At 47.1% G+C, this 10691-nt stretch overlaps 1 protein-coding gene across 1 annotated transcript in view; it reads left to right on the top strand.

The window, feature by feature from the left end:
• Nucleotides 1–1390, top strand: part of TRAF3IP1 (TNF receptor-associated factor 3 interacting protein 1) — a 58777-nt gene extending 57387 nt beyond the window's left edge. The window contains exon 15 of the mRNA XM_009320839.1: nt 1017–1390. Within this exon, the coding sequence (XP_009319114.1) occupies nt 1017–1182 (166 nt within the window). The 3' untranslated portion in view covers nt 1183–1390. The remainder of the gene's footprint in view (nt 1–1016) is intronic.
• The last annotated feature ends 9301 nt before the right edge of the window (nt 1391–10691 follow it).

The following is a 10691-nucleotide window of genomic DNA, read 5'->3' as shown; positions in this document are numbered from 1 at the left end:
ATTCCTGAAGACCAGCAAAGCATTATGGAAGGGGGCACATTTGTTTTAAAGCCAAACAGCCCCATTCACTTCAGATGCATCAGTGTATTTGTGGTTTATTAGCATAGGATTTATTAAATTTCCTATTAGTGTGGGATTGCCTGCCCTTGTCAGCAGCTAGTGATGGGTCAGTTTTCATATACCTTGCCTTTTCTCAGACGTCTACCTGCTGTAGTTTGGTGCTGCTAGCAGCTGCTGGTGTCTTGCTGCTGGCTTGCTGGTTTATTGTAGGAAATAGCTGGTAGCAGGCCAGCAACCTCCACATCAGTTGTATTTGTCCCTCTCTGCCACATGCTTCTCTCCTTTAAGCTCTTGTGCTGAGGCCCACGGGGATGGCTGTTACCATGCGTATCATGGTAGGACGCAGGGGCCCCTGTGAAAGGTGGGTGTCCTTAGAATCGGAATGGTTTGGGTCGGAAGTGACCTTTAAAGATCATCTAGTCCAACCCTCCTGCCATGGGCAGGGACACTTTTCACTAGATCAGGTTGCTCAAAGCCCCATCCAACCTGACTTTGAACACTTCCAAAGATGGGACATCCACAACTTCTCTGGTCCTTGTTGTGTTATATACCACAGAGTCAGGTGCTGCTTCATCCCTGAGCCAGGTGGTTGCAGCTTTTGGCTGGGTAAAATGAAAGAGGTGCTTGACGTATGCATAGTGTGGGGTGAAATAACTGCAAAGCAGTTTTTAGCAGAATTTTAGCAGAAAGCAGGATTTTAGCAGAAAAACTAGATTAGCCAAGAAGTGACTGTTTACTGTTGAATTGTGGGTGATCTCTCTTGAACAATATTCTACTCGGTCCCTGTTGTTAGCTTTGCCTTTGTGCTTCTTATTCTAAACTTTCTTTCAGGAAGGGTGGACGCAACTTAAATCCTTTGCGAACTTTCAGGTACTGAATGTACTTTCTTGGAGGCTTAAGTAACCCGAAGCAGCATAATGTTTCCAATAACATTACGCTCTTTGTGTCTCTTTCAGCATCACAGACAGTGCTGTAGAACCATTAAAAGCTGATCTGGCTGAACTGGAACAGTTGATTAAAGACCAGCAAGACAAGATCTGTGCTGTAAAAGCTAATATTTTAAAGAATGAAGAAAAAATACGGAGGATGGTTCTTAGCATAAACCTGTCTTCAAGAAGGTGAAGAAGAGGAAAAAAAAAAAACCCAAAGCCTTGGGACTGACTGGCATTCCTACCAAATAAAAACAAAATAGCAGAGAAAACTAAGATATGCCTTGTTTAGATATAAAATGTTTAGGGACTAGAAGCCTACAAATTATATAAAATTCCATTATTGCATTGATCTTTAGATGTTGATATTACCCAAGATAAAATTATATTCATTTGAATGCTCAAGTTGCAGAGCTATTAAAATAACTTTTTTGTTTAGATGTGAACTGCTGTTACTCACTTACCAGGTCTTCATTTTTTTTTCCCTCCCTGGCCTGTTGAGCACAGTTTCTGAGACACTTGTCTCTAAATCTCCTCCTTCTCCTCATTTCCACTGAGGTTACTTTTGAACACACTGTCATGAAAAGTAGGTATTAGATACTTTTGCCCCCTTACAAAAATGTTCCAAACTCCTGCAGGTCAGAAGGTTCCTGAATCCTGTTTGTTATTAACAGGGAAAATTATCTACAAAACAATGCCACAAGATCAAGAAGTAAAGCCTTGTGTAACTTGCAGTTCTTTGCACCATTACAGGGATGATGTCATGTTTTCAGAGCTATCAGGAATCTTATTAGGAACAACTGAAAATGCAATACGAGCATCACCATGTAAGGGAGCAGAAGTATTTTATCTGCACAGGTGTTAATTCCATTTTTATTGCATATGTTCATTTGGAAAGGATTAATTTAAGTACCTGTTTCCTCCCAAATGCACGTTCCTGTAACTTTTTGTACGTGAATAATTCCACTGATTTCTTTAGTTAACTGCAGATGTCTGTACTGTTTTCCTAATGACCTCTTGAGTGTACTGCACGTTAGAGTCCAGCTTTACTTATTCCTAAATCTGCAAAGCATATTAGCGTAGACACAACTATATGACACTGCACTGAGCGCAGAAGGCTTTAGTCCCCTGCAAGGCTGTTCTCTCAAGATTTTTAGAGTGTGTGAGCACATCTCCTCCCATGTTGTTTGGATTGTGTATGAACTGCTAGCGTCCTTTTTTTTTTTTCTTCTTTGATTGGCAAATCTGTGGTTTTTTTTTTTTTCTTCTTGGTTTCTTTTTCTGGTATCTGGACCTCGAAAAACCTACCAAACAGATCGTCACCAAATAGTGTGAGTATTTAGTATGTTAAATACAGACATTTTAAAGGGCAGGATGCTTTGCTGCATGGCGTTTTGGTGGGGGTGGAGAGGAAGAAGGGGACTTGTGAAAGAATAGGAGAAATTTTCTGGTCTGTTCTTAACAGCATATGACACTATGCTTTTGAATTGTGACTTCAATTTTTTTATTTCAGTATCTGAACTTAAATGGTGAAGCAATATTCTGGGTAGGGTTCAGAGAGGCAGGACTCCTGGAGTGACCCAGCCCTGTGCTGCCACCCTCTCCTACCGTGCATTGCTTCTCACACAGGGCCGGAGCCTGTCCACTGCATCCTGGGTCTCATCACATGAAGGAAAAGGGGTTCAGGACGTCCACCAGAATCCCCAGAGCCCAGAACTGATGGTGAAAGCCTGCATGGTCAATATGTAACTTCGGAGCGGTTTGAATGCTCCCTCTGTTCTCCCTTTAAATACTTGCATTGAAAACTATGGGGTTTGGTCAGATTGCCCAGACCCCTGCTTAGACGGTGTTTGACCCTGTGAGCCCCTGGTCCCTCAGTGCTTCTGTTGCCATTGCTAGAAGCCACCCTTTAAAAGCATGGAGAGATTTATTACTAGTCCCCCAGCCTTTGTCACCCCCTTGGTGCCTCTCCCACACCCCTTCTGCATCCACAGACGAGACCAGCGCAGTGCTGCTGGAGCACGGGGCTGGCAGGAAAGCGGTAAGAGGAGACCAGTAGCTGGGTGTTTCAGGTGTTCTCTGGGGACATTAAGTGATTTCAGCTCTGCCCTGGGTTAAACAGGATTTAAATCATGACTTTTCCTTTCCCTCAGCTACTCCATTTCACAAACTCTTCACCAGATCCTCTCTCCTCATCTTCCCCCTGCTGATGGGCGCTGTGTGCTCTTCGTGTGGTGACATGACCTGTGCATTCATCTGTCCTTGCATTAGAAATGACCGTGCCCTGAGTTGGCATGGAAAGCCTAGGGCTCATATAAACCTGGGGCTTGGAGGCACTGATTTGGTTCCTGGGAGACCTTAGGGATGACTTGCATATTTATGCACCCATTTTCTTACGCTTTCTGCATCAAATATCACTTTAAACAAGAATCAGTTAGTGTTAGGGTTCAATAACATGGCTAATGTCTCCCACAGTCTTAGCTGACTCTCTGTCTAGGTTTGCTTTGTTTTCCAGTATGATGGAACAAAGCTAGTGCCTTGGAGCTGAGCCTTGGTTTAATTTTAAAGGCAGGTTGAGGATGCAGCACCAAAAAAGCAAATAAACAGCTATGCCTCATGAAGGGGAAAGCAGCCTCTCTGAAAATGGATAGAGAAGAATGTCTGTGTGCACACGTCTGCCTGCATCTCTCTTGCACATGACGCTTTGCCCGTGCCTTGGACTTGCATTTCAGCTTGTGGGTGGTTCATTAGCAAGGGAAACTTTGCTAGTTTGGTGGTTTGGGGTTTAAAACCCTTACATTGTCAGGCCCCTCTGGCGCTAATGGAGCCTGACAGTTCTGGGAAGCAAGACTTGTATTTCACGATGTGCCTGACATTCCTCTCTTGCACAGGTCGGGAGGTGGCTGCCAGCTCCTCTGGGTTAGGGCTGGGGAATATTTCTCAGTCCAAAAGGTAGAGCAGCTGGCAGGATCCCGAAACGCAGTGGCTAGCCAGCGAGGGGCACCGGCGGGGCAACAGGACCTCCCTAGATCAGGAGGACTCAGGTCCAGGGGCAGAGGAGGCTGGAAGGGGATGGTGGGGTGAGCTCAGAGGTCTCCATCTGAGGACATCAGTGAGTGCTCTGGCTGTTGGAGACAGTTCCCTAGGGTGGGAATGGAAGAGGCTTAATTCTGTGTTCAGTGGTGCAGGGGAAAGGAAGCCCGAAGGGTTGAGGTGTGTGTAATGGGACTCGGACGGAGTTTAGGTACCAGAGGGTCCAACTGTGATGAGAGACCTCTGCTCACCTGGGACCTCAACCCTCAATTTGAGACACACCAGTGCCAGGTGTCCTGAGTCCAAATACGCTGGCCATCTAAGCTCCTAGATTCAGCCCATTTCTTGAGCATTTTTCTATTCACCTCATTGTCAGGCTGAGCTCAAAAATGGGGCTCCCTAGAAAAGCCCATTTCTCTGCGTTGTCTGCAAGAGTAGTTTTGGGCAAGAAAGCTCAGGTAAGGCTGTTTGCTTTGCCAGTGTATGAAGTTGTGAGATTTGTCTCACCCACCCATGAGTTTGAGTCCTTCAGTCTCAGACCCCGCACCTTAGCTACAAGATCAGGTACCTCTTCCCATCTCATGGAGGCTATCTGCCAGGGTTCCTCACCCATCACAAAGGTAGATGCTCTGGGGTAGCAGGCTCTGCACACCCCTTCTCCCCTAAATTCTCACTCCCCACTGGTACCCTCCAGATGGAGATGGCTTCTCTAATTCAACCAGCCTGCTCAGGGGCAGAGCTCACTCTTGTTTTGGTCCTGATGGGACATGGTCCTGCTTAGAGGCATGTAGATGTGGAATTAACAGCTTTGCAAACGAGCAGCTCTTGCCAGAGCTGGCACTGGAGTGTTTGTGTTTCAGCCTTGGAGGTAAATGCTGTGTGGTTTGTCTCTTCCCGAACTGTGGCTTCAGGCTGCCTGCTGACCTGGGAAGACAGTTCTACCACTGTTCACATCTCATTATCCTCACCAGCTTGGGCAAAAGGAACACCAACACCACTATTTTTGCCTTGAAATCTGAAATTCCTGATCACATGTGTACAACCCAGGACATACCACCTCCAACACAGCCATGATGCACATGTCCCCAAGTGAGATCTGGGTTTCTCCACTCCACTGAGCTGGTGCCTGATCTTGCTGTAGCTCCCTCTGATCTGTCTCAGCAATACTGGTTTACTGTGCTGCTGGGGATCTGAAGAGCAGATGGAAACTCCTCCTGCTCGCTAAGCCAGGAGGACTGAGAGGGACACGTTGCTTCCTCCATGGCCTGCCCTTGCTTTCAGCTGACTCCTTGCTGCAATTTGCTGTATTGGATTTCTTCCTTTGTAAAGCCAGAATAGTTCAGAGGCCTCGGAGACGGTCTCCTGCCTATTGGGTTACTTCCCTTGAGCACATCTTGGAACGTAAAGGGGAAAATGCCAATTACTTTTAAATGCTTTAGAATTGCAAAGCTCTAGCTATATTTCTGTGTCAGTAGAGAAAAGCCTGGCATTTGTAAGCCAGCCAGCCCCTTTGTGATTTAGGGGAGTCAGCCCATTGAAAGCTAATTGAAACTGGGCTCCCAAACAGCTTTGCTTCAGAAATTAAAAACCCCCCCCCCCCCCCCCCCCCCCCCGACAAAGACCCTTTGATCTATCCACTGAAGAGGCAACCACCGCAGCCTGGTATTGCTGCTGTGGTTGCAGAAGAGGGCAGGACTGTGCCTGCGGAAAGCCCAGCAAATGCAGAGCTGCTTGGGTGTTTTAAGGGCTTTTGGGAATGCATTCTTCTCTGCCAGAAGAGTCCAAGGGGGTGAGCTAGCTCTGGGACCTTGCATATCTTAGATGGCTGGACCCTGTCTCAGCTGAATTTGCACTGTCCCCTCTTCCTGGAGTCTGAATGCACGCGTGGAGGTGAGCCAGTCTAGTACCTGTGATGGACTTGGGAGGTGCCAGCCAGGGAGTGGTCTTCAGCTCTCAGAGAGCCACAGGCATGTTCTATGACGCCCCGGATAGCTGCCTGCAATGCCAAGGCACGCCTCTTCCAAAGTGCTTCTTGCCATGTTTTGTGAAAAAATACAAAGAAATAACATTTCTATTTTCCAGTGAGAAATTTAATTAGAAAGAATTAAAAGGTATAGTTTATAGTTTAATTTAATGTGATGAAAAAAGGATTAGCTCCCTCCCCCTCCTACCCAAATCCCAACCTAAGACGATGGCAGCCTGGCCTCCAATTGCATCCAACAGCCACAGAAGGGAAACGCGTACCAAGAAGAAAAGGGAGAGAAATTCCACCCCAGATTTATGACTTGCGAAGCAGAGTTTGCATGGGTTAGCCTTATTTTATGTTGCACTAGGTCCCACAGACTTGACTTTGTTGTGTGCCCGGGAATGGGCTGAAAACCGATTTTTCTGGCTGCTTTTGCAGGTCACTTAATGTGCTCAGGTGCTATTTTGGGCCATTGAGGCTCTTGGTTGTGTGTACGTGGCCAAGTGTGTGTTCAGACATGCAAGGAGCATGCGCTTGTCCCTGCAAGGTGGGGTTTTTCCCTCCCAGGTGGTTTCCCCTTTTTGGCATATTTTTTTTGGCTCATGACAGTGATTAGGAGCATCAGGCACAAATGAATGGGAGGGGCTTGGCCCCAGGGGCATTTGAATCTTAAGGTTTCCTCCCTGCCGTGCTCAAGCCAGTTGGGTGGCAAGTTCTGGTGCACAGGAGAAATGCTCTGCCTGGTGGCCCCTGCTCCAGCCCTTCTCTATCATAGACTTTCCAAAGCAAACATCTGCTGTTCAGGGCAAGAATCCAGATGTGGCTTCTTCCTTCAGGATCTGTCAGGCTTGTGGCGCAGCCTGACAAGGGAGCTTTCTGCACCCTCCCAGCCCCGGTGTTTTTGTCCTGAAATGACCTCTGGGGAATCCTTGCACACCTCAGGACTTCAGCAAAACCAGGAAGACTTATGGCAATGGGTAACAGCATAGTTGTGCCGATTATCTTCGATTGCACCATTTATTTTGCTCAGAGGCAAGAGGTGTTGGGGATGGGAGGCCACCTCTGAGGTGGCACAGGGAATCCTTCTCCTGTCATCCTGGTCGTGCCTTGTTTCTGCACCAAGGGCTAAGGTGATCACCAGAGCTGGGACCAGGATGGAGCTCGCCTCCTCCATTAACTGGAAGTTTGAGAAACAATGTGGCAGGATCTAAGTGGGTCAGCTGGGAGGCACACGAGGCCAGACAAAATGACCCAGTGATCCTAGAAAGCCTCTAATCCTACTGTAGTATCTACACTTGGTGGCAAATGTGCTCAAGGCATTCTCCCCAGGTGTTGCACCAGAGGCACCCAGGACACATGGGAAGAGGGTGCCCAGCCATTGCCTGGCCCGGTACTTCACCCAAAATGCAGCGCTGGGAAATGGACTGGGACATGCAATGAAGTGCAGATGCCATCTTTGAAAATGCATCCAGCCTTGGAGGACAGGGACTATTGCTGCTGCATTATTTTGGTCTCACTCTGCCCTGCGCTGGATAAGGTGGAGAAGGCAAAGGCGATGTGGAAACGCCATCTTTGGCCTTACAGGGAAAGCAGCACCTGAACAGGTATGGTGACAACCTTCTCCTTGAAGCCAGGGAGAAAACGGACAAGTTCTGCAAATAAGTCTCCTTCTCCAAGGAAAATGGATGTCTTTTTCCAGTTTTTGAAGAAGTGCAAATTTCTTTTAAAGAAAAGTGTTGGTAGGTTTTTTTCTTCTTTTTCTCTTTTTACAGTTTTTTTTTCCTATATGCGAAAAGGCTGGGTGATTTCTGTCCTTTTCATTACTGGAAGTACTTCCAGGTGTGCTGGCTCTGCAGAGGGACAGGACAGGGCTGGTGTTAACTGCTGCCGGTCCCATACCCTGCAGGTGAGAGGCTTCCAGAGATGGCAGAGGATGTGGTCTCCCTGTGTGTGGGGCATCGCTTAGATAACTCCCTTCTACAAACCAGAGCAGCTACAACCTCATGGGCTCGCGGTCATGTGCTGAGGCACGGTTGCTTTTCTGAGGGACATGGAGGCACACACGAGCCAGGTTAGGTGCTTGGTTGCTGGAGCAGGATGGGCCTGGGGACCTCGCTGAGCATTGCTCCTCTGCAGGATGTGTGGCTGGGGGGGAGGGTCCCTGCTTTCTCCTTCCTCCCAAAAGGATGTTTTAGAGGCAATGACTGAAACAAGTCTACCCTGGGAGGCCCATATGCCTACCTTTACTGCAAGGTCTATTAAAGGTTAATAGCATAAATAATACAGAGGAGGAGAAACTACTTAAATACCTAAAATAACTGATACAACCCAAAAACTGAGACAAACAGAAGGAATTTCATTTTCCTGAGAAAAATAGCAGATATAGTCCACGTGCCCAGGGTATACCAGGACCTGTCGTCTCTCTGCCTCCTTTTTTTTTTTAGGGAGGTCTCATGCTGCAATGCTGTGGAAGGGAATGGCCCTTGGTTTCCATCCAGTGTAACTGCTTTTGTTTGGAAGGCTAATTATGGATATAAATTCCTCCCTCCTCAAAAGGCCAGAAGAACCCATTCCAGATGACCGGGATATAAACCGAAAGAACTTCTATTGATTTAATGGAAAAGGCATATTTCAACTGAGCTGTTTTTGTTTCAGAAGACTGACTCGGTCTAGAAGGAAATGGATGGGAAGTGGTACAGGCGAGCAGCGTGGAGGAGCTACACAGTATCTCTCAATTCCTGGGCTGGCAGCCTAGCCACAGGGACTGTTTTCTGGCTAACAGTTTTACGTTGGATTAGGTTGGTAGCAAGAGGTACTTAATTTCTTCTGTGCTTTCAGGTTTCTCTGCTTTTTGGAACAGCATCTGCTGATGCTGGAGACCAAGTGTCGGCTGTGCTTGGGAGGAGCTGGGGATACACGGCGTATTGCAGAGCGGTCTAGGAAGGAGAAGCTGTTTGGATAAGAAGCAGTTGCTCCGAGCAAGAGGTTCCAAGTTGTTCTGGCTTTAACCTCAAGAGAGAGAAAGGAAGTCTTTCTGTCCAATTCAAATAATCTCGGCGGTACTTCCAGTACACGTTACAAAGCTGGAAACTGGAGTCAACCTGAGGTAGGTCCTGGGTTAGCATCAGTGCATGGAGAGTAGGAATGCACAGGTAAGAACCAGAATTGACACTGATGGATTGTGAATGAGCAGCCAGAACACAGAGATGCTGGGCTTTGTCTCATTGCATCCTCCTAAAGGCAGACAAGCAGCCTTTAACCATTTGCACGATGCTTTTTTTTTTTTTACTGGAAAGATGGCAGTGGGAAGGGAAGGAGCCCAAGATGCTCCTCTCCACAATACCCAAGTTACTCCATTGACCATCACATATGTCTGTGCTGCAGTTCTCGTTGTAAGGATAGATGGGAAATAAATGAGAGTGCTGTTTTCATAGTTCTCAGCTACTATAATGTCTGGGGATGTGGAGAATAAAGAATGACTCCTCCAACATCTTGAATTGTCTTGTGAGTCTGATGACTGGACATCAGAAAAATGGCAGTAGAGTCAAGTATGTTTGAAACAGACAGTGTCAACAAAGCACTCAAATGGTTAAATGCGTGTATAAAAATGTACATAAATTGTATCATGGGGAGAAAGGTGAAAGTAAACAGACTGACAACAAATAGCGAATATAAAAACACCATGATGAACTCCTTTCTCCTGGCCTTCATTTGCACAGGTATTAAAGTCTGTAAATTTGGGAAACTGGAACAAAATGCTTGTAAGAGTAAGTGTTTCAACATATATGTTAACCTGAGAATAATTGCTATAATAGTGTGTTTTGACTTTGTGTCAACACTGAGGGAGATAGCTAAAGACGTCCTCACCCCACTGGTGCTTGTGTCTATAAAGTCCCCGGAGGTCCTGGGAAATGATTACTTTAGGAAAAATGTAAAGCTAGGCAAGATGAGCTTGGTGAGCTCCCACCTGGCATATCTCACTCCAGCCTCTACTGGAGCAAGCTGAGACCTCATTTCTTTTCGCACTGGTTTTATAGCCGTGTTGGTTCATAGAACCGTAGAATCATTTAGGTTGGAAAAGACCTTTAAGGTCATCAAGTCCAACCGTAAACCTAGCACTGCCAAGTCCACCACTAAACCATGTCCCCAAGCACCACATCTACGTGTCTTTTAAATACCTCCAGGGATGGTGACTCCACCACTTCCCTGGACAGCCTCTTCCAAGGCTTGACAGCCCTTTCGATGAAGAAATTTTTCCTAATATCCAATCTAAACCTCCCCTGGCACAACTTGAGGCCATTTCCTCTTGTCCTGTAGCTTGATACTTGGGAGAAGAGACCGACACCCACCTTGCTACAGCCTCCTTTCAAGTAGTTGTAGAGAGCGATGAGGTCTCCCGAGCTTCCTTTTCTACAGGCTAAACAACCCCAGTTCCCTCAGCCACCCCTCATAAGACTTGTTCTCCAGACCCTTCACCAGCCTCGTTGCCCTTCTCTGGACACGCTCCAGCACCTCAACATCCTTCTTGTAGTGAGGGGCCCAAAACTGAACACAGTATTCAAGGTGGGGCCTCACCAGTGCCAAGTACAGGGGCACGATCACTTCCCTGCTCCTGCTGGCCACGCTAGTTCTGATACAGGCCAGGATGCCGTTGGCCTTCTTGGCCGCCTGGGCACACTGCTGGCTCATGTTCAGCTGGCTGT

The sequence above is a fragment of the Pygoscelis adeliae genome, unplaced genomic scaffold (assembly GCF_000699105.1).
Source record: "Pygoscelis adeliae isolate BGI_AS28 unplaced genomic scaffold, ASM69910v1 Scaffold63, whole genome shotgun sequence".
In the NCBI taxonomy this organism is placed as follows: Eukaryota; Metazoa; Chordata; class Aves; order Sphenisciformes; family Spheniscidae; genus Pygoscelis; species Pygoscelis adeliae.
Note: the sequence above shows the minus strand (reverse complement) of the source record. Positions and strands in the feature narration are given on the sequence as shown.